Here is a 24,583-nt window from a genome sequence, read left to right on the forward strand (position 1 = left end):
TGTATTAAGTAAGGCCCGCTAACCCATACACGAACTGAATATCCTTTCTCAACCTTATAGAGGCTTACAGCCATTGTCAACAATTTCCTTAATTGTCGTAACCCGTTTACTCGATTATATGTTAATGAAATAATAATCATCACGTTTTGTTTCGAGCCAAAAAGGGGGGAAATAATTCATCCAAAAATATGAGCCCGGCCTTTTCCTTTCGAGTCCTTAATTTTTCTACCGGGTCACATATCACTGTCAGAAACCGTGAAAGTGTACAATATTGTAAGCTGTCCGGCTGAAACGGAAGTTAGTTCGTTTTAAGTAAGGCCCGCTAACCATTATACAAAATTATGGACCTTACCGCAGTAATTTCCTTGCCGGTAATTCTCGTAAACTGTTTACTTGATTATGTATTAATGTCGCTGAGGAGAAATCAAATATTAGGTGTGTAAGGGGTTAAAAATCTGTCGATTCTTACTATTCTGACAAATGATGATGGCGAAGAATTTGTCGTTTTCATTCAGGGTGCATACCGCCCCACTCTGTTGCTGTTTAACGTTAGCCCTCCATATATAATTTTCTACCGCACTTCTTGAGCAAAAAAATATTTACATTTAATTTGTTCGCGAGAGATGACATCGCAATTAAATGGACAGCCGGTGTGTTCGCATTGCGACCGTGTTAAAACCCGCGCAAGAAATATACAAAGTTCATTTCTTTTATTGAAAGAAAGTGTCAATAATTCATCGCCCTGTCCTCCCCTCATGGGGTAATTCATCGAGTCTCAACACAAGATTAAAGACGGTTTCCGTGAACATTCGAGTAATAAAGGCAAAAATAAAAGTTACCAAAAAGAAGGTCATAGCATGGTAACAGTTTTGACTTAGCGAAACTTCAGCTCTCAAGGTGACCCCACGCGAGTAAAATGAATCCATATTTTACAAAACAGACGTTTCACGTCAGTTCAAAACAAAAAAAACGCGCATTTTAAGCATTTTTACGAGGTTTGAGTTACAGTGCCGAATGTTTCAAATAGTATAGAAAATGTTAACGTGCTATGAGTAGATTTTTGGTAATTAATATTTGCACTTATTGCTCGAGCTTTCAGTGGAATCCGTCTTAAACCTCTTCAGAGACACAATTCGAAATTTATCTCGTTGAAGTGGGATTTGCCCGTGACATAAATTTACACTGCGTTTAGACAGGTACTTTGAGTTTAGGATTTCCCTTTTCATTTTGTTTACCAAACTGTGAGCTAAACTAGAGCGGAGAATTTTTTAAAATCTCGCTGTTCGCGCGCACTAGACTCGCTTGCGAGAGTAAGGTTTCTTGTTTGGAGACTGCTTTGTTTGTATACTGCCAAAACACTCACCTGAATACATAACCCTGAATTGAATCAGTTGTTATTAAAATCACGCCCTTGTCAGATATCTTACCAGCTGTTTTTTACGGTCTTGGTTGCGGTGCATAAAACTGCACGCAAAACTACTTATGCGAATATAAATAATTCCGCGCAGAAAATTAAACCAATAAAAATACAGCTAAGGGTAACCCTGTTAAAATCATGACACGTCTATCATTGTTTCTAGCCAGAGTTTTAATTTTTCTTGTTCAATTCGCGTGCCATGGAAACGGTTTAAAATGAAATGAATTTAAATCATCTACTTTATTCTCACGTATAAAACCGAAATTTTCTTGTGTAAAATTTGAATAGAAGTTCCCATTTTCGCCGATTTTGGTTGTTGACATTTGTACTGAAACACACCACGAAACTGATCCATGAAGGATATACCACACTGATTTGCATAAAAATTGCGTATTATTCAAGTCAGAACGCATTCTGTTATTTTACAAAGTCGCTTTCTGCTATTGTTTCATTTACAAGCACGGCATTTCTTCTTGTAAAAAATACCACAAGTGGTTCCCAAAAATACACCATCCTCTTCAGCATCACGTAATTATAAATGCGAAAAATCTTTCTGCGTGTTCTTCGGATCCCATGTTGCTTATTTATAAGTTTCATTGTCTCTGTTCATCAATCATTCTATTCTTTTCACTACTCCACATTGGTCGGATCTGTCGCGACAGCTTCAGCAGTATTTTCGTTGGTTTCCAGCTCTGTGTTTTTTTCTTCACCGATCCCTTTTCGCTCTCCATTTTGACCCGGTAGTTTCTCGTAAAGCAATGGTCTCCCGACATCGGGTGTTTCGCGAGTACAGCAGTTGTTCCCCATATCCACCGATGCAAAGACGTCTAAGCAAAATTTTAACTGTTATTGCATTAAGTTAATTCCCCTTTCTTAAGCATGAAAAAGTCGGGGGTAGGTTTACCAGTATCATCAGAAACTTGACCTAATAATATTCCTCGTGAATGTCACACCATATCAGGGTAGGCGCGTGGTCAAACTATACTTTAACACTTCACACCCGGCGTATCAAATCGAACGTTCGGTTTTCGAACTCAATCGAACGCAATCGAACTTAATCGAACGATTAAATTCGATTTTGTTCGGTCATCGAACGAAATCGAACTCACAAAAAAAAAATGCAAATCGAACCAAATCGAACGTTCGATTAAGTCCGATGACGTTCGATTTAGTTCGGTCGCCGAATGACACCAAGCCGAGCGGCTTACGTAGTATGACTTGTGATGAAAATACAGAAGTGGTCGTTGCCCCCACTCCTCAGGAAAATGTAATTTTGCGAGAAAATCCAATGGCCATATCAAACCTGCACTGCACCAAGCACGACTCATCAGATCCAGCCACCATTTCAGTTGTGACTATGAAACCCATTTAAACATCGATAATAATTTTAAGATTCCCGTTGTTTGTGATTTTGACCTGAGGAAAAAAATCATTCTCTTGATTCATGTGATCTTTCTGTTCTCGATGCTTCATACAAGCCAAATAACGGATTATTTATGGAACGTTCTCCAAGTTCTGCTTTCTACATCGCTACTTCATGCTCTGCAGATATACGAAAAACTTGTCCTGATAATATTTCTAATTTTCCACCTTAATTATCGAAATTTTGTACGCTGCTGCTTGTGTCGCAGTCAACCATCTCATTCCAGCCTTGTCACATGTCACATGTCAATTCGCAAAATGTTATTCTAAAATACGGTTTTCACTTGATACGATACGCCGATGCGGCGGGGGTTGTATTTGAGTATTTATAATTAGATTTCTTATACGATTTTATAAATGGCTTACTACGTATTCCCGGGCTTATTAGATTGCTGAATATTATGTTTGTTTCTTTAGGATCAAATAAATGACAAAGATTATACGATACCGTGTCCAGTCACTTATTCCAAAACCATTTAAGGAATAATCATTAACTTTTTACTCGCTCATTGGGTTCCAATTTCGTTATTTTAAATTTTAGCTACAAGTTCGATTTCCGAACTAAATCGAACTTAATCGAACGCTTAATTCGATTTCGTCCGATTTGGTTCGGAAATCGAACTCACAAAAAAAATTGTTGTCCGATTTCGTTCGATGACCGAACAAAATCGAATTTAATCGTTCGATTAGATTCGATTGAGTTCGATTGAGTTCGATGAAAAATGTGTTCGATTTCGTTCGGTCTGATACGCCGGGTTCACATCACTGGGGTCGCCACGTGTCCTAATTACCTATTCACGATATCTCTCATGATGAACTAAAACTAGCATGAAATAGAGGCTCGTTTATTTCATTTAGCGCTGAAACGCAAACCGGCTTCAATGGTCTTGTATAGGTTTGAAGAAGAAAGGTTACGTTATAAACAATACGTCGGCTGACAAAACTGGTAAATTAAAAGGCCTAAGGTGGGGTTCTACCTTAATTTGAATGAAATTTTAAGAGGTTTAAAGAAGGGATAGAAGAAAGAATATTATTTTTGGAACACCACAAGATAGTTGACCCCCACGCAAGAGCACTCCAGGTTGAGCGAAGCATTTTTGAATTCCTTGAAACGCGAACGAGATATTTCTCCCGGAGGGGGGGGACTCCCACATAAAACGGACGGGGATGCTCGTCGGAAATTTTGAAAAGAACCCCTAAAAGAGACCGATCTGAGTGTGGCTCAAGCTTTTCTTGACCCCTAAAAGATACCAAAAAACTAAGAATGGAGTTTATATTTGTATATTTCTTCGTGTGTAAACCAAAACGAGACCATTATGGCTAAAAATATTGGCGTTTTGGGCGTTTTGCCCGGAACACCCTAAGCGAGACCAAAAATCCGAAATTTACACCCCTAAGCGAGACGACGAGCATCCCCGTCACTTTCATATGCGAGTCCCCCCCCCCCCCCGGGATATTTCCGTTACAAGTTAAGCGATGGATAAACGGTCTTCAGGTGAATTCCCACCTTGACTAACCTTTATTTTGTTGAAACTGGGTTGCTGTGTGATAACGCTTCTTAAAATACTTCTTGGACTTTCAACAGCCTCTTTATTTTTAAGCGATGACGTGCAACTGATGACGTCATCGCTTTAATGCAGGCACCCGATCGACCGGATCCGTTTAGCTCAATCGAACAGAAATCAAGTTTAACTTATTAATAACAAGAAATCGCCGCGTAGCAAAAGCAAAATACTCCCGTGCAGTAAGAATGGGACCCTACAATGTATAAACGAAAGAGACTAAATTTTATGTGATGGGATCTATTAGATTTAGTAGACAGAGATTTCTAGTTCTTGGACTGAGAGACCGTTTGACCTTTCTCGCAGCTTAAAAGCTAGCTCCCGCGTATCGTATGTCGTTTGTCGCAAGTCACGCTATAATATAACGTAATCTTTGTTGAGACAACATAGGGAAATCAAAAAATATATATATATAAAATAAAATATTACTGCAGTTGTACAATTGAGCAAATCTACGAAGAAAATGTATTTTTAACCCCTTGTGAAACGTCATCGCTTCAGCATGTATTGCATGCCGTTTATTTAGATCGTGTAGCGGGCGCGCGTTTATTTAGACAGTCATCTGATAAAAATTCCATAAAATGCTGGTTACAAAAAGGAACATGTTTCTTTTTCTTGTGCTTATGCTTGCGCATATTTCTCCTCGGTGCACACAAACGTTTTCTTGTGCTTACGCTCAATCAATTTATTAAGCCCTAACAAAACGGCAACGCAAGTAGACGCAAGTTAAAAACTTATGTCTACTTAATTGCGTTTCCGTTTGGCCAGGACTTGCGTTTACTTGCGTTCACTTTGGTCGAGATCACATTTGCACTTAAGTTAACGTAATAAATTTATTCAAGTTTTTTAGTTTCATTTCAAGTCAACGCATTTTTCGCAGTTTAGTTGAAATACTAAATTGCACCTCGTAGCATTTTAAATGACTTTTTGCAAACTTGCGTGCACTTGCGACTAAATTTGCGAGTCCGTTTGGCCACCCAACGCAAGTCTGTACGCAAGTTGAACTTGCGACCACTTGCGTTACCCGTTTGGCCAAGGCTTTAGAGTCGTAACGCGGGATAAGGTTGCCCTCCCTATGCGAGCTAGCCTCCCACGCGAAAGTCGTTCTTAGGGGCGATCGTGTTTCACTCCTCCACACTACAGTGGAACCCCGATATAACGATCTTCGATATAACGATATTCCCGATATAACGATGAATATGTTATGTCCCAGCAATAGTAAAATGTATGGGATGGAACCCCGATATAACGATTACTGCCCCCTTGGCATATCGTTATATCGGGGTTCCACTGTAGTGGGGAGGAGTGAAACACGATCGCCCCTAAGAACGACTGCGTTGGAGGCTATATGCGAGCCAGAGGCTCATATATAAATATATTTATATAAAGCGCATGACAGTTATCGCACAAGTGTGAAGCCAGATTTACAGCACGAGCCTGTGGACAGTCTAGACACTTCTTTGACCTCCAAACAACATGCAATCTCAGCTTATATCTTTATTTTTTTCTTCATCCAGAACTGCGTTGTCAACAAATAATATCCTAGATGTATATCTTATTTCCACATAAACTTCATCTTTACACATAAAAGACCGATCAGAAAGTCTTTTAACAATAATATACTGTAGTTTAAATAGCTTCTCTAGAAGTGAAAAGCAATAAATATTAAAATAACTTATTTGTTTACACAACCGTATAAGAACTTTAACCAAGAAATCCACCAGACAGGCGCACATTGAAAATGAATGCTAACTATAGTTGTTGCCCTCTCGCCCCAATCCCCTGTTGCTTAGCTCTTTTTGGGGGTGATCAAGACTTGTTTTCGTTTAGAGCGTTCATGAACAATATTGCGTATACTACTATCACTACAATTATACAATACTACTTTCCTACAGACTGGTCTATTAACCTAAGTTTCTTTAATGCTTAAGTTTCATGAGGCACCTGATACGTCCTCTTTATCTGTCCGAGGTTTTACGTTCTAAGAACTATTTTTAGGTTGCAACGGTCACGTCAGTGCTTTTCAGGGACGTACAAGTTCGCTAGCATTGTTTGTTTTGCACAAATAGTCACACGAGAATACGACAAGGAAGCAAAGCGACAAGAAGACAACAAAAAAGGACTCCACACATAGAGAAAGATCCTTCCTATGCAACAGACGCTCAAATCGTCCCCCGGAAAAAGACGGTCTAGAGTGATTAAAGGGGGGGGGGAGATTTCATCTTTGTGGGGGTCGTGGAGGTCTCTTGAGGTTGGAAGACGTCTTGGATTGTACCACAGGTTTTCCAGTATGCCAGTAAGATTTCTGGATCGCGAATCCGTCCACAGAGATAGATAAAGTCTTGGAAGGAATCTTAGTGAACTCCTTTCCTCCGCTGTTATACCTGGAATGGTAACAAAAGCAGCATGGTTAATAGGGACTGTGTCACGGCTGTGTTTAGTCTATTGCCAAATACTTGCTATGAAACTTAATGCTAGCAAAGAAATTACATCTATAGATCGAACTGAGGAAACCATAGCTTCATTACAAATAAACGAATTAACTTTAAAAACTGTTCAGCGTAACAGCTTTTTCAAAAAGCCATATCGCAATCTGTTTTAATCTTCTTTAAAATTTTGTCCATCCGTACCTTATTTTGTATTTGCTCTGTAACTGAAATGTTCCTTCCCTGTTTTAAGTAATTATTTTTATATTTCACTCAATTTGGTGGCCATTTGCTTGTCTGTGACACAGTTTCTTTAAAGCTTCACTCAGGGCAGGGATGGCGCAGGGATGGCGCAGTGGTGAGAGCGCTCGCCTCCCACCAATGTGGCCCGGGTTCGATTCCGGCCCCACACTTCTAAATTCCAATTCGATCGGGAATACACGGCCCCACAAGCTAATAGCTTTAATCCTTACCGTGTCTAAATAAAGGTAATTTATTTTTATTTCTTTATTTGATATTTTTTTCAGCGTTCTCTTCAAAGTAACATATTGTGATGAAGTACTTACTTATAAAGTCCTTCAATCATTTTGCTCGTGATAACACGTGGTCCTATTCCAAATATTTTGAACAGCTAAGGAATGGAAACAATAAGAATACGTATTAGACTTCACCTTTTTCGAGCCTACATACCTCTGCAAAAAGCTGTTTGTTGGTAGCGAGATTAACATGGAGAGTAAATATTTGATTGTTTGTTTGTTTGTGTTTTGTTTGTTTGTGTTTTTGCGGTGCTGATAAACGAAACGTAAACATGAAATGCACTTCATAGCGTAAATATTCTTACAAGGTTGCACAGACATCATTTTTTAAAATTTCCTGATTTTCGCTGATTTTTTCCCAAAATAAATACAAAATGTCAGATAGAGTAGCGGCCTCCAGGCTCCGCTTTCGCTTTCACTCCCCCTGTATGACGCTATCTTTTTAAGTGCTGTTTGTTTTTCAATATTCTTCGACATTAAAGATTTGCATTTTTCTTTTGGAATTGATCTTTTTAACTCTTGGGACAATATTAATAATACAATAATAAAACGATCAATAACCTGGTCGTTGTCGAGGTTGTGAACATATATCCCCCGGAACTTGAGTCCATCTTTAAACAGAATCATGAAGTGATGACCGTCGGATTCAGAAATGGCCTGAAATAAGAAAAAAACATCAAGACAAAGTCTGAGAAAACAAGAATGGGGAAAAAGTAGACGTATTATATTGCTCCGTTAATTAGCCCCAATATGTGATCCTTAAATTGGTATGGGTGGTGGGGGTAGGGGGTGGTGTTCACCGCTTGATGTAGCCTGCGAACGCAGACGCATTATAAACCCGACCGCAAGAAACAAGAGATCAAAGTTTCGAAATAACGCATCCGTTAGAAAATAGTTACTTTTACTGACCCATTTGAAAAAAGACTAGTGTTTTATTCACTCAAACAGAAAGTATTGGGACATCGAAACTTGCCAACAGCTTGTCCAGTTTTTTTTTTCTTTTTTTTTTTTTTTACAGGGGAAGGGTAGTCCCCTTCGCAGCCGTTTAATGGGATGTCATGCAATTTCCCCTCCCCCCCCCCCCTCCAAAAAAAAGCATTGCGTGAGATCACAAAAAAAACGGCTGCGAAGAAGACTAGAGAAAGGAAGCGGGGATGAAAACACATAGAGAAAACGAGAATGCACACCTACAAAACTGAATCAAGTCATGTAACACAGGTATACCACTCCAACAAACCTGTAAACACTTTTCTTTCTGATCTTGGTTAACTGTTCCCGATAGACACACATGAGAAATAGCGTTCACGATTATTTTCCTGTTCGACTTCCCGCTCGGCTTTACATAACACTGTGGCCCTAAAAACAAATAAACAAACATGGAAATTTTAGTTTTAAATCAAGGGAATCTCAAAACTCTGCGACAAGTCAAACATACCACTGAATTCCGCAAAACCAGAGGGCTGCGCGGGAGCTGGGACGAAATAACTGTTGACGTCATCATCGACGTCATAAACATGTTGCCGAGGCCCCGGGCGGCGGTAAGTCGTGTAAGAGTCTGGGACTCGTGCGGTGGCCTGGGCCTCTCTCATCCTCAGTTCCTGCTCGGCTTTTTGTCGTTCCACTTCTTCGTGACGTAATCGTTCCTCTTCCATTTTTTGAAGCATTTCTTTCTCGCGTTGTTTTTCTTCTTTCCTGTGAAAAGCAAAACGTTTTTAGCCGCTGTTACGTTATGCAATGTTTTGTACAACTTGCCTCGCAATTTTATAACGCCACGGCAAGACAACTTTCCCGAGACGTTGCTTCGCGCAACACAACCAAGTTATCACATAAAACTAAAAAAAAAAGATTTCGGTGAAGGGTTTGTTGCCGCAACAAGACAAATAGAACTTCACTCTACCCCTTGTAATGCTCGTTGAAACGAAAACGTTGCGAGCTGATCTCAGCAACTTATATGTGGGTGGGGGGGGGGGGCGTCTGTACTTCCCGCCTCCCGTACTTTTTACTCCAGGTCCCCCCCCCCCTTTCTTAGTGGTTCACGTTTCTTTATGCTATTTCTATCGCAAAACATTACGAAAAGTTGAGAAAATTACTGTACGTCAATTTCTCTCGGTTCCCGCCACTTTGAGATCCCCGCTTCCCGCTCTCTCTTTCCCGACTTCCGGATCCCTCCCGCCCCTATTCTCTCTGCCTCCCGCCCCTTGTCTCCCTTCCCTTGTATGGCTTTCTTGTGTCAAGGCACATTTAACAAACTCTGATTGCGTTCTTTTTAAAGCGCAGCAATGATTCGTTCTAAGTAAAAAAATACACTAAGGGACTGACCATTATTTTTGTGGAGGGGGGGGGGGGGTGAAAAATATTGAAAAAATTGTTTGCAGGGCCTAAAAAGACAAAATAAATTGTTTGCAAACACGATACGTATAACAAAAAATAGTTAGAATTTCGAAAAAAATGTTTGCAGAGGTGTATGAACTAAAAAAAAAAGTTTGCAGAGAAAAATGTTTCATTCCCCCCCCCCCCCCCTCCAAGAACATAATGGTCCGTCCCTAACATAAAAGAAGCAAAACACTACTGAGGATTGAAAACAAGATCTGAGAATTACTGTGCCTGCAATGTTGGCCGGTTCTTAAGTGACGAAAATCATGTTACAAATTTTGACGCAAAAAAACGCGAAGCCAACAAGTCGCTTACAATAGAAGTAAATTTTTCCAATCCCAGATTCAACATATTTACTTGTTGCAGCGTGACTTACCTTCTCTTTTTCTCCATTTCTGCTTCTTTTCGAGTTTTATCCTCCTCTTGTTTCTTCTGTCTCAACCTCATAAACTTCTCTCGCTTACGTTCTTGCTCTGGAGTCAAGCCCTACATAAGCAAAAAAAAAGAGATCTAAATTTGAATTCTCCCGACTGATTTCCATACATTTCTTTTAATATTAGCTGTGAGAACTTGGTGGTTAATCAAGACTTATCTCCTAGTTGATGTTTTTCTAAATTCTCATCACCTGCCTGCTTGATGACGTATCGATATTGTATGGAGAAGATGAATGTGATCACAATTATACGTTTGGTCTTTGAGCTTCCGTGTTCCGTTTTGGTTTCTTTGCTTTAAACCTTTTTCTGGAGAAATCATTCAAATTTTAAGACCAAATCATATCTAACAACTTATATCGTCTGTGGAAGTGAAGGTGGAGTCTGCGTCGAGCCAAGTGGCCCATACCGCCGGAGTTTAAAATGGGTTTTGTTGCATGAAGCGACTAGGAGTATTCCTACTACCCCCTTGGATGGGATGATAGTCCATCGCAGGGTTACCGCCCAAGCATTAATTCGCCGATACTCATTCATACACCTTGGAGGATGTAGGCACTATGAAAGAAAAGTGTCTTGCCCAAGAACACAACGCAGTGCCCCGGCCAGGGCTCGAACTCGGACCGCTCGATCTGGAGTCCGGCGCACTAACCATTAGGTCACGGAGGAAGTGAAAGCAATACTAATCACCTGAAATTCTCCAAAAAAAATATGGCCAAAAGCCACTAAAAAGTATTATATTTTTCTGCAAGTACACAACAGTTTACCTGTGCTGCGGGGCTTGCGTCCTCACCAATAAACATTGCTAATCCTCTCTTGTTAGGGGTCTGAATATCCACCTCAATTTCTCTCGCACCACCTCCCGGAGGGTTTTCTTGCTTGGTGTCCGTACTCATAGAAGTCGTGTCCGGTTGCACCAAGGGGGGTGGAGTGGGTACTTGAGCAACGTCTACATCCCAACATTTTCGCACGGGAGCCGTGTAGCGGGAAGCCGCTGGATCGTGCGAGGACGGGCGTGGTGGTACTGGCGTTGGCCTGGAACCGACTTCGACCGCTGGTTGGGATGACGGGCGCACCGTATCCTGATTAGTACCCAGACCATCAACAGGCGGGTAATCAGAAAGACGAAACTCACGAGTTTCAAACTGCGGTCCACTGGAGGGACTGGGCTTCGAGACAGACGCCGGTTGTGGAGAGTTGGCTGGGGATGACCAAGCGATGGGAGGGGAGGGTGAATTGGGAAACTCAGCCACAGGATTTCTCGGTTTATCGTGGACAGGAGGCTTGTCCGAGTGGACCACCTAACAAAGAAAATTACATTAACATCTTAGCAACTGAAATCTAGGACAACTTAACCACAAGATATTTTTATTGTCAAACGATGACAAGCAAACTTCTCACCTCAGGCTCAGTTCCTTCTCCGACGTTCTGACCTCCTTGAGCCTTTCCCATGACATACCAAAACGCAGTCTGCCCCAGTCTCCGTCGCTGATCTTCCCACTCGGCCTGGGCGCGGTGTTTTTCTGCCTCGATATGACGCCGCTTTTCCTCCAGTTGCATGCGCAAGTAAGCCATTTGTGACGTCACGGCCTTTTCATCTTCAACTGCGTCTGGCGTCTCTTCGATTTCACCTAAAACACAAGACCTTGTTAGTCGTCACGTAATGCAGTATCACGCAACCTGTAATTAAGCGTCACGCAATGCAAGGTTGTGTTACTTTGCACAAAGTGAAGGCTGGTACTGGACAGGAGAGGCTTCTGGCTGCAGTAAGAGGAGATCGTCGAGTTTACAAAAAAATGAAATTACTTCGAAGCATTTTTCTAGGATAACCTTGTGGAGTCTGTTGATGAAATGCTAGTGTGTGGCCATTCAAATGAAAGCCACTGAGCATTTCTTTTACGTGGTACTGTTTATTATGCTATGCAAGGTGGTTTTAACTTTTGAGTCTGTGGATAAAACCCAAGTGTGTGACTATTCAAATGAAAGCCACTGAGCAGTTCTTTCACGTGGTACAGTTTATTATGCTGCACAAGGTGGTTTTAACTTTTGAGTCTGTGGATAAAACCCAAGTGTGTGACTATTCAAGTAAAAGCTATTGAGCAGTTCCGTTCATGACGATGGTTCTAACTTTAAAGTCTGTGGATGACCATTCAAATGAAAGCTATTGAGCAGTACTTTCATGTGGTAGTGTTTGATTTGCTGTACAAGGTGTCTCTAACTTTCAAATCTGTAGATGAAACCCTAGTGTGTGACCATTCAAATGAAAGCTATCGAGCTATGCTATTTTGTGGTTCTGTTTATTTTTAAACATTCTATATAAAATGAACAAGATGAACTTGTCCTCTCCCGGGAGTAGAGAATTTATCATTATTGAACCAACCTTCAGCGTCACAAGGCAAGTCAGATACTTGACTAAGAACATCAGAAGGGGACATCCCACAATCATCTGCAGCGTCCATTAGACTCGCGATCTTATCTAACACACTTCCACTAGGGCGCCACGTGGCTCGTCCGCGGGAAGCTGCAGTGTTTGCATCAGATTTGAGCTCCACTGATTCAGGGCCCCTAGAAGGTGCCGAGCTTTTGATATCTTTTTCGACACTGACGGCGTTTGCTTCGTTATTGTTAACATTAACCTCTTCAACTTTGTTGTTAACAATCTGAAATTTCGACATGTTTGGTTGTTGTGGACTATTTGAAGAAAAAATCTCAACGACAAATGCATCAGAGTTTGATTGCTGTGAGTTCGATTTCTTGGATATCTGGCGTTTTGGTTTTGGAGGCGACTTCTTTTTCCGTGAAGTAGAAGGTTTTTCAAGCGTTTTGTCCGGAATATCTGTGGAAACATTCTTTTCGTTTTCTTTGCATTCGATCTCTTTAGCATGATCTGTTTTTAGCCCAGCACTGTTCAATGACAATTTTTCCAGAGCCTCGATTACAGGTATACCACGTGATAACTCGCGTTCCACCGAGCCGCTCACGTGGTCTAGCGTAAACGTTCTGCGGTTTTCATCCTGGTCGACCATTGAAGACTGCGTCATGTTTGCAGCATGAATTGTGTTCTCCTTCACTTGTGAACCCACAATTTTTGCTAAATCCAGCTCTTCGTTAGAACTATCAAGAATGAACGTATTGCTTCGGTGGCGCGAAGACTCAAAACTATGCGAAGAGATATCATAATCAGACAGCGACGACAGAAAACCGGAATCGACAGACCGTGGTCTAACGTCCCGGGAAGACGAAACCGGTTCAACAGGCTTTTCAGAAGCAAAGCTGTCCAGGAAGTCATTTAAAGACGTACCAGATTGAAAGGCCTGCTGCACAGCAAAGGCGACGTCATCTAGCGAATAAGCTTTCCGTATGGGAGGGGGGTAAGGTGACCCATGGGGTGAGGGGTTGGGCGATTGCTCTCGTGATGGTTTAAGATGGCGGATAGGTGTTTCCGAATGACGTTTTCGTTTCCGGTTATCTTTGTCTAAAGACACTGTCTGAATGTCTCCACCCAATGCAGTTCTTGAGAACTCTGCGAGTTCATTAGTGAGTTGATCCAGTGCTTGAATAACAGGTATTCCCGCCTTTTTGGCGTCTTCAAGTGTTCTGGGCATGTCCTCTAGTGAATGAGTGTACCTCTTAGATGACTGTTTCTCGCTACCTTCGTTGATGAGTTCTGAATCGGATTTGGAGTTGAGACGCTTTAGATTACTCCTCCGCGTGCTACCAGTTTTTTCAACAGATGTTACAGTTTTTAGCGCATCTACAATTGGAATTCCTGCTGCTTTTGCATCGTCAATAGACTCTGAAACACTGTCTAAAGAGTAAGTACGACGCTCGGTTTGACCACCATCGGTACAAGATTTGAAATCAGGATGAATTTCGTAAGATCTTCGCACAGATTCGTCTGTCGTCGGATTGTTCCGAGTATTCTCCGGAAGCGAAGCAGTCTCCTGTTGATCTTTTGAAATCTCCTTAGCATTTGCCTGCAACAATAGCTCGCACGCTGAAGTCAAGAAATCTAACTTTTGTACAACACCTAAGCCCCTAGCCTTGTTTTCATTGCTGTTTGTTTTTGATGCAGTTATATCTTTTGTTTTCATGTGTAAACTCAGCGGTGACATCATCTGCCTCTGACTCCCATCGTACAAACGCAGCTTTGTTCCTTCTCCAATCGTCTCCAACGGACTCGCCAGAGCATAAGTCTTTCTGTTGACCAGTTTCTCTTGTCTTCGGTGAACAGCATCTGGTGTCTGTCTGTAAGAAACATCTTTAGACCCTGTAATTTGTCCTAACGCATCGACAACAGGAAGGCCTTTCTGTTTCGCTTTTTCTAACGTATGACTCACTTCATCTAGTGTGTATGTTCCTCGGTTTTCTGGACTTCTTTCAGGGATTTTAAGTCTAAGTGGACTCGCTGGTTTTCCTTTTGATAGAGACTCTAGGGCTTCAACAACAGGTATTCCAGTTTTCTCAGCGTGCTCTAGGGACTTTGACACTTGATCCAGGGTGTACGTGCCTCGTTTCTGTGCACTCTCTCCAGTCCTTCCAGCTGGCTCGTTAGCTCTTGTTATGTTCTTCAAAGCTTCCACTACAGGAATACCCTGTTGTGATGCAGTCTGAAGCGAAAGAGAAACTTCATCTAGCGTGTAAGTTCCTCTTTTTTGATCAGACAGTTGAGTCTTTTCAACGCCGTCCTTGGGAAGAGCCTTCGTTTGAGATAAACCCTCTAACGTTTCAATCACGGGAACGCCGTCTTTGACACCGTCTTCAACAGAGTTCGCGACGTCGTCAAGATTATACGTTCCACGCTTCTCTAGCACCTCAGGAGACGTTTGTTTCCGACCGGATGACGGTTGTTCCCGATCAGAAGACGATTGTTCCCGATCAGAAGACGATTGTTCCCGATCAGGAGACGATCGTTCGCGATCAGGAGACGACCGCTTCCGATTAGTTAACCGTCGTTCGTGATCAGAAGCCGATGGGAACGATACAAAAGTCAGGCAATCCTCAAGTTGCTCCAAAGCATCTTCAAAGGAAGCCTCGATCTCGTCCCGATGGTCGGGCGACAGTGGCCTGGGATCAAGGTGGGTTTTGAGTCCTTGCGCAACCTCGCCAGCGGAAGAATCGTCATATCCATGCGCTGGGGACTGCCGCAAAGGTGTTTCTTCCTGAGCTAAGTGATTTAATGTCACGGATACTGGAATCCCTTTCTCCACTGCTTCTTCTATAGCGTGCGAAACCGTATCTAACGAGTACGTCCCCCTATTCGGGGATGGTTTTGAGTAGGCAATGTCCTCTGAAGGTGTATTAACTGGCAGATTGGATTCATGTTTGGATGCTAGCTGATCTAGCACATCTACAGCTGGTAAGCCCTTGCTTTGAGCATCTTCTAAAGACTGCGACACTGTGTCCAGGGTGAAAGTACCACGCTTTGGAACCGAGTCAATTTGCGTTAGAGAGTCTTCGACACCAGACAAATTTGATGATTTCAATTCTTCACGTTTGGCGAGCTGACATAAAACCTCAGTAACTGGCAAACCTTCCTCAGCTCCACTTTGCAAAGACGACGAAACTGCGTCCAAAGTGTAAGTCGATCGCTTCTCTGAAGATTCGTGTTTCATTTCCAATGATAAATCTTCTTTTGTTAAAGTATCAGCAGCGACAGTTTTATTTTGAAGAGAATTTTCTTCCTTACTCTTGGCCGTTTCTTGTAAACCGTCAGCAATTAATCCCTCTTGTCTAATCGCGTTATCTATTTCTTGAGACACGCTCTCTAAAGTGAACGTACTCCGCTTCTGCGAGTTTTCACTTGGCACCAATGAAGTATCATCATCCGACTGCAGTTTGCTTTGTTTAAATTCCTCCTTATTCGCAAGGTCGTTCAGTACATTGGCCACAAACAATCCTTCGCTATTAGCAGTCTCTATAGACTGGGATACAGAATCTAAGGTGAAAGTACTACGTTTTGGGACGTGGTCGCTCGACGGTAAAACTGTCCCTTGATTAGATTCTTCTTTACTAGCAAGTTCGTTTAATACCTTAACGATTGGTAAGCCTTCGTTGGACACTGTCTCTAGAGTAAACGTATTTCGTTTTAGCAGATGCGGTACTTTAAAATCGCTTTTATCTTTACAATCCTCCTGCGTTGATTTAACATCGTCCGAAGCAGTTTCAACAAGTAATTCTCCGTTTGCTGCTCTCTCCGTGAATCGTTTGTCCGAAACAAAAGAATTCTCATACTGTTTCTGCGCTGTTTTTACATTAGTTGATGTATCTGCGAAATTGTCGTCCTTTGCAAAGACGTCGCTTCCGGGGTTTGAATCATCTTTCGGCGAGGAAGCCAGAAAACCTCTCTCACTAACTTTCGACGTTGAAGTAGGTTGTGCACCTTGGGTCTGACAGGGCTTGGCTTTTTGTTGGCGTCTAAGGTTTGAACGCGTTTTAAAGGCCTTAAACGGCGACTGCAGTAGAACTGGTTCATCTTTAGCGCGTTTCGAACGTGGTTCATCATCAAAGCTCAGCTCAAACGCTATAGATCTGTCCTGCACGGCCCCGATCTCACTGCTACTTACAAGCTGCGATTGAGAAACAACTACCTCGTCCTTTCCTTCCAGATTGCTAGGTTTAAATCTTGACAAAACACGAGGCGGAGGTCGATTTTTAGCTGTATTTTGAAATCCAACGTCGAATGCGACAGCATTTTTCGCGGAGATTTGGGACAGCCCTGTATTTTTGCTTGATTTTGAAGCATCCGCGAATAAATCTGCTTTTACACCTCCGCGCGTTTTGTCCTCAGACGGTTGCGTGACGGAAGTTTTCTTGGACTGTTCCCTGCCTGGTGTCACGTTTAACCGTGTCACGCCAGCTGCCGCGGACAGCGCCGCTATTCTGTCACGGATACTTCCGCCAGCACGCGTATCTGTGTCAGTCTCGGATGTGGTCCAACTTGATAACATGTTACCTTCTTTTTGAAATATCTCTTTAGATGATTTAGATTCATTATCCAAAAGACTGCTCGTATCAGTAGCATTTATCTGCGACTCTGAGCCATTAAACAGTACGTGTCCATTTGTGTGCGAAGAGGGACCACCACGCGAATGTGCTCTTAGCCATAAGTCTTCAGGTGCCTTCACCCCATTTTCTTGCCCCTTCCATGGGGCTGCTTCGTCATCATGACGCAGTTTTGGGCGGAAAACCGCTGTTGCTATGAAATGCGGTTTTTCATTAACAGACAATTCGTCAACAAAAGGCTGTGTCCTAGTTTCTCCCTGCATGCAACCTGCAAAATTAAATAAAAATTAAATTTATTATCTCACAGTAAGAAAAGCTGGAATGAAAATAGCAGACAAGCAAAAATGTTAATAGAAAAAAAAAATGTCAGCTTAAGCTTTGCTAAAAGGCAACAGGTCGCTGCGTATAAAAGGCGAGAGCTGGTCACTTTCGTAGGGTTTACACGTAAGAACTGATATACAGAAAATTTCAATGTTAAAAAAGAATAATGTGTTCGCTAATCGAAGCTACCACAGTTTTAGAAGCTGTAACAACCAGCATAAGAGATGAGAAATTGAAAAATATGAAGCTTTTGCTTATTCACACTTTCATCTGCAACTCACATGTATGATTCATTTCATAAATACATTACCATGTTAAAACTATATTGTTTTAAGGTAGTTTATGCTAGCGAGTAACCATGGACAACCAAAATAATCACTCGTGATATTCGCAACTTTAAAGAAGTTTATTTTTATCAGACAGAGCAGACGCTAGATCAAAAGGTTATGGAAATTTTGAAGAATAAAACTTTTCATTTGCGCTTAATTATGGAAATATAATGGCAACTATTTCTGCCATTAAATTAGACTGCAAAAAAGTCTGTTTATGTCCACAAAATTGACACGATCGAACATGAAAAGGCAGAGCTTGCAGACAATAAACAGAATCTACTGTCAAATATTCGTGACACTGAAAAACAATATACTGTAAAAAAGATATTGAGAAAGCATCTGTCAATGCCATTTATTATTTTAATATTTACACAAAACGCGCCGAACGACCCCTGAAGAGACAAAAATGCCCAAAATGTAAACAAGATGTAAGATTAGTTTTTAACAGAAAATACATACATCAAAACTACCTATGTAAACAGTGAGTAAAAGGAAAATTTAAACAACAACAAAATGTCTATTCCCTGGTTACAATGTGAGTGACTGTGTCAAGTCTATACGATAACAATTTTAAATGTATTAATAATTATAAATATTCAATATCAGCTCAACAGAAAATATTAATTTTTTCCCAAGAACGATTTCGCAAGAATTTACGTGACATATCGAAGATGAAACTATTACAAGCAATTAAGCAAAGATCTGTTTTAAAAACAAGAGCCTTATTAGAACAGAACACTTTTATAAAGGTCGCAATTTTCTGCTCACGAAATATGGAATAAAAAACCCGCTGATATAATGCACTGTAATGCATTCAAGATAACAATTATTTCAGATCTGCCTAAGCCCATGCTAAGCGTCGAAGTCATAATGTGAAACTGAAGGTTTAGAACACAAAGCTACACAATAATATATAGATCTGTTAATCTACCTTGAATTCTGTTCCACAAAGCATCAGATTCCCACGATTTGATACACTCAACACTAAAGGCACCAGAAATATAAACACGCTAGTTTCCGGTGGCGTTCTGGTGGAATAATTTGGCGATCTACGAAGCGTGTTCGCTCAGTTTTTCGTAGAATTTCTCAGAGGAATTCTGTCAAGAGTTAAAGCACGAAGATTGAAGAGATAACACCAATCAAGTGCGGTGAAAACCATGCCAGGTTATTTGCCTACCATAACATCACGTCCTGCTGTCGGTCGATCGCACGGTGCTTCGAATACAACAGCCGTTTCAAATGTAGTCCTCAATATAAACCGCGGAAGGCTATTTCTGAAATATGACGATGAACTCAGACAGTGGCTCACTCGTTCCTAGGGAATGACATCACCACTGCTGAATGCACAAGCGACATTTCCCACACTAACGGCGAAGCGACAGCGAAGAGTACATTATAAAAACACACGTAGTCTATCCAAGGACTGTTCGCAAATTTGGCGTTTTCCTTGCTTGTTTTCGTTTCGGTTCTTACACTGTAAGCCACTCTTAACACACCTAAGGGATCACTGAAGTCACGGCCCGGTAAAAACAACACAAGATCCGATTAAAACACTCAAAAATTATATACTGTGCCACGACATCCAAGTTAATGTATTCAGTTCTTACATGCAAATTATAGAACTCGCCGCGCGAAGGCGAAGTATCAACAATTATATTATCATGCATATATTATTTATCAATATAGTTAAAAGACTGTCGATAGACTCACCTTATTTTTCGGCGGTTTAAGATATTTCTTTGTATCCAGAGGAGATACGGCTTCAAAAGCGTCTTTACCGTAAAGATATCGACACCAATGTAATGCTTTTAACCCCAGTCAGTCAAGCGTATCTGATGAACGTCATCGAGTACACGCGAAAACACGGTCACACAACTTACAAATGTAACGCGCGGATAACAAAACTGAAATCAAACGTATGTTTCGATTAAAAACACTTCCAGCTCTCTATCAGACGAGAAACTTTTCTGCAACTCACGGACGAACGAATGACAAAGTCATAAATGGCTGTAATCCAGTAAAAGAATCGATTGTTGTGAAATGGAAATTATGTTCAGGATTTCTTGCCAAGGAAAATTAATTTCTTAGCCACACCTCGGAATAACTTCATAAGTCGGAAGCGACACGGATTATGCAAAATCACAGCCGGATTTCCACACCTTAAATTGCGTCTAATTTTAACCAAACTGAAAGGTTATTTATTTCGCTGTTATTCCCCAGCGCCTGGCGGCATGCAAGGTATTTGTTTTGGACGTAAATCCGTTTCCATAAGACTAATTTTTTTTGCCATAGGATGGGTAGAAGCCCGGGGTAGGAGGGAGATTTCTAACGTCATTTTCTGTTTATCCCACAAGCTTCACTATGATCAAAGCTTAAGACTTAACGGGGCTTTGTCGCGGATTTTAAACCAAATATATATATCTGTGTCGCAGGAAACCAAAAAAATTAATGGTATACTTTTATTAACAATTGCCATATTTGAGCACTGAAACTGTTGACAAACGTCTTTGGCGGCGGATGGCAAGGATGGAATTGGATTACAACTTGAAAAAATTAATTAAGGCTAAACTTTTCAAGTTGTTTCTGCGCTTCTTTAAAAAAAAATCGATATTTATAGGCGTAGTTTTATTTCTCCCCACAAATTAAGGTTATATCTTTCTTCAGATGTTCAAAAATTACGTTTTTCACGAGTTCAGGTGCCTACCACTTATTTCAGAACAGTTTAGACCACTAATTCCCCGTGATGTAGCTTCTTCAAAGCGGTGCAGACAGGGCATAAAAGGTTTTTAGTTTCTTAGCGAGGTTTGGAAGTTCCTATAAACAGAATAACATGCCAAGGATTGTTATGCGTGTGAAAAAGAACCAGAGTTTTTCATCCTTGGAGACCATCAAGAAGATGATGGGTTGGAAAAAAGTTCAAAAGATGGGAAAACTTGCCAACAAAAAGTGTGATTTTATATTATTGTAACTTCCACTCACTCTAATGATCTACCTCTGGGTTTCAAGGATGTAGTCTCAATAGTTTTTATTTTTACAGTACACTGTTGGCTCATTTATCACTATAATCATTTCATTGCCTGCGTCACAGAAAGTATAAACCGCGGACTATATCGAGAATTTTGTGACATGTCCGGCTACAACACAGGCTATAGCTATGCTAAAAGAGCCTTTCTTCTAAATTCCACCTTCACGATCAGACAGCCAGAAATGCGGTATCTTACGGCAAACCACACCGAAATATATGTACGTCACTTGTGAATAATATTTCCTTTGATAAGATGAAATGTTCAAAATGTCACGTGCTTGGGACAAAGAAAGAATCCTGAAGTCCCCGACGGGAATTAAACCCATGCCCTCCCAGATACCGGTTGGGCGCTCTTACCAACTGAGCTACGAGAGACTCGTGGTGAGCTGGGCCATTTACTAGGTTGATTTGGGACATGCCTCCTGAATACCTTTGTACGATGTTTCTCCACTGTCCAGTACCAGCCAACATAATGTGCAACAACACTCCGCACCGTCCCCTCCCTGCTATTCTTACCTTTGTCATTCAACATCACTTGCCCTCCTACACCACTCTTAGCTGCTGTCAGCCAACTGATCCTCGCCCCGGGGCTCCCGCGGCCTGTCTGTCTGGGGCTGCCACGCCTCCTGGGACTGCCTGTTTCATGACTCTCCTGGGTGGCCTGCTGCTAAAAGAAACAAAATTAATCAATCAATAAAAATTTATTTATCCGAGGCTGACTAGGCCCCTAGCAATCATATGCTAATATACCGAGAAAATAAATAAAAATGTGTATATACAGAACGAAAAATTAATTAATCGAAAATTATTAAATTCAATTCAATTCATAAAAAGAAACTATCTAGCTGCGCACAGCATTGCGAAAGGCCTGTAGTGTTGTAATTGTTCTTATTCCGTCTGGCAGTTGACTCCAGGCGTTCGCCGCCCAGAATCTTACGGACTTCAGTCCATACTTGGTCGTATTGACCTTAGGTAAGACAATCTTATTAATGCCTCTAGTTTTTGATATCTCAAGTTCAAGATTCGCTTAGAATTTTAAATGAATCACAGCAATCGTACAAGACAACTCAGTGGTCGTGTGAGGAATTAACATACATCTGTCAATCATCTGTAGTATTCATCAATGCTGTAATGCATTTCACCCTACCATTTTGCCCCCATCCACCCTTGTTGCGTATTTTTTTAGTCTTCTCTAATTCCTTACTGCTATACAGTCAACTCTCTCTTAACGGACACCTCTATAAGACGGACATCTCCATAAGACGGACACCTGGTGTTGGTCCCGTCCCTGCCGTTTTTCAGTCATTTTACTGTTACTAAACTCCCTCTAAGATGGACAGTTGGAGCCGGTCCCGAAGGTGTCCGCTTTAGAGAGATTTAACTGTATTTGGATAAAAGATAATATTTCGCCTTACCGATCTATCCACACTGGCATTGAGGTGTCTGCTCAGTCTCGCCCCAGCCTCCGACTCATCTGTCCAGCTTATCCTGTGTGGATTATCGTTTCCAGCTCCCTCTGGGCTAACCCGGATCTGTGTGTGGACAGTCTGCTGTCCAGCAAGAGTGCTGGCACGGTTTGTTGAGGAACTCTCATCGTCATGTCTAGGAGAACTACTACCCGTGGCCATATCATTGTCTTCGATAATTTGTCCGTCAGGTTTCTTCCGAAAAGTTCGAGATCTAGTGATATTGGACGAACCAGATGCGCGAATCTGCTCCTCTTCTCCCCCTCTGGGGGTAGTGTGGATCTCACTCTCCCCTCCCTGGCTGGGAAAAGATCTCGTAGCCACGACCGTTGATGGTTCTAGTTGGGGAGGGTGGTACGTTTCTTCTCGAGCATAATGCTGGCTACTGTCGTGTTTCTTGGCAGATTTGGCGAATGTAGCGTACTGATCAGTTTCGTTCTCTCTCTGAACATGAGCCGAAGCCGTCTTGTACTGCGCTAAAAGACCATCTGATGTTGCTGCTACTGGTTCTTTTCTGAAAGTTGAAAACCCGTCCGACTGTCGCAGATCCAAGCTTTTAACAACGGACTCGGCTTTTGCGGTCCCATTACACTTTTCTGGCGCTGTGTCTTTCCTAAAAGTTGTAAATCCGTCAGACTCTCGAAGATCTTTAACATTTGCGCCTGCAGCGGGATTTTCTTCTTGTTGAGGATGTGTTTCGTCAAGAGGAACAAACTCCTTAACATCATTTGCCTGCTGTTGGCTGGGAGGTCTGTGCTCCTGTGAACCACCATAAGAATTTTTACCGAATGTAGCGAAGTGTTCGTCTTGTTGTGAGCCTTGGAATCTTTGGTGACCCTGTAGCACACTGCTTTCCTCAGTTGGTCGACCCTGCTTGCCTTTCTTGTACGTTCTAAAGTCTTGTGCCACAGGATCATTTTCAAAATGTTGAACAACATCTTGATTAAAGTCGAACACGTAAGCTTCTGATTTCTTGGATCTGGTGACAGTTGTAGAATTTCTTTGCGCGTTTTCATTCGTCTGAGAGTTAAAATCCTCATTTGCAGTGTCTTCCTTAGCTCCGTGCGAGTTTGACAAGGAGCGCTCAAATATAACCACATCACCCGGGCTGTCCTGCGCAGTCATATCACGTGATCGGAAAGCAGCTTCTTGTCGGGCATCGTCCCGTTTCCCGCGGGTTAAAGCGGGTGAATGTGCGGGTGAGCTCTCGAGTGAGTCCCGTCTCCCGTCCACACCCTCAGTTGGATAAACCTCATTTGATTCACCGCCACCAGAGGACAAGACAAGCGGTCTGAACCCAGACAGATCACGACTTGAATTTGTTTCTTTCTGACTAAGTTTCCTACTGTGAAAAACATCGCCAGGTTCCGAATACACCGATTGACTGCTCGCTGAGTCCACCCTTGGACGAATTTCTTCCGAGCTAGCGTTGATCACAGGAATACCAGCCGCTTGAGCAGACTCCACAGACGCCTGACCTACAGTATAGCTACCACGCGCAAGCTGCTCAAATGACTTACTCTTGGACGGAAAGTCACGAGCCTTGTTAGGTTGCAATGTTTGAAATCTTGGTGTCGCGCTATATTCTGGATCGCTCGGGAATTCGTCGTCTTCCTCAGCGACTAAAGTCCTCTCAGTATCTTCTCTTTCCTTAAGACTCGTTCTCTGTTTCTTTCTATCAAGCGTGTTTGCAGGCGAAGTTGTGAAAAACGCGGGCATGAACGGAGCAACATCAAGAGGTGAACACGGGCTGCTAGGCGCAGTGGAATCAGGGGATGGAACCGAGTTAGGATTGGACACCACCGAAGGGCAAGGCTCTGTTCCTTCAGTTATAGGAGACAGCTGATCTGTGGGAACTTCCGGCTCAGATACCTCAAGGCGCGTGCGCTGTTCCGGAGGATTTCTAGGGCTGCTGACCGCATTATTGCGGGCGAGCAAGATAGGATCATCATCGTCCTCCATCTCCACTTCATCCGGGATCTCTCGTAGCTTGTCTTCTGTGAGCCTCTGTAGAACTTCCAGTCTGAACTTGTTCATGTCCTCGCTACTGACGCTCGTGTTAAGGTCGTCTTCTTCATCTTGCGAGGGTGCATTGGGAAGTTTATTCGGTTTTATGAACCTTCGAGGAGTTTCAACGCTCTTTCCAGCCAGGATCATGGCTTCAATCTCCTCAAACTGGTTCAGCTCCTTAGTGGAGATATCACTTGTACAACTGTCCCGGACACCTGATGATTTAGAAAACGCGGCACACATTTAATAAACCGAGACTT

The 24,583-nt window shown here is 42.0% G+C and overlaps 1 protein-coding gene across 8 annotated transcripts in view; it reads right to left on the reverse strand.

Annotated features, from left to right (window-relative positions):
* Positions 1 to 5,878: 5,878 nt before the first annotated feature.
* The window catches only part of LOC144664608 (uncharacterized), a 45,599-nt gene continuing 26,894 nt past the window's right edge, over positions 5,879 to 24,583 (reverse strand). For 4 of the 8 annotated variants that reach the window (XM_078525741.1, XM_078525739.1, XM_078525734.1 and 1 more), the window contains 3 exons: positions 7,925 to 8,020; positions 7,394 to 7,458; positions 5,879 to 6,785 (listed from right to left, as the gene is read on the reverse strand). In XM_078525741.1, the coding sequence (XP_078381867.1) occupies positions 6,620 to 6,785; positions 7,394 to 7,458; positions 7,925 to 8,020 (327 nt within the window). In that variant the 3' untranslated portion in view covers positions 5,879 to 6,619. Of the gene's footprint in view, positions 6,786 to 7,393; positions 7,459 to 7,924; positions 8,021 to 8,600; positions 8,720 to 8,798; positions 9,056 to 10,112; positions 10,223 to 10,931; positions 11,466 to 11,565; positions 11,796 to 12,544; positions 17,438 to 18,753; positions 19,438 to 21,363; positions 21,515 to 22,262; positions 24,539 to 24,583 lie in introns of those variants that run through there. The other 4 variants (XM_078525740.1, XM_078525736.1, XM_078525738.1 and 1 more) reach the window with 3 other exon arrangements.

Source organism: Oculina patagonica, chromosome 9 (assembly GCF_052425735.1).
Source record: "Oculina patagonica isolate OP01 chromosome 9, crgOcupat, whole genome shotgun sequence".
NCBI classification, from domain to species: domain Eukaryota; kingdom Metazoa; phylum Cnidaria; class Anthozoa; order Scleractinia; family Oculinidae; genus Oculina; species Oculina patagonica.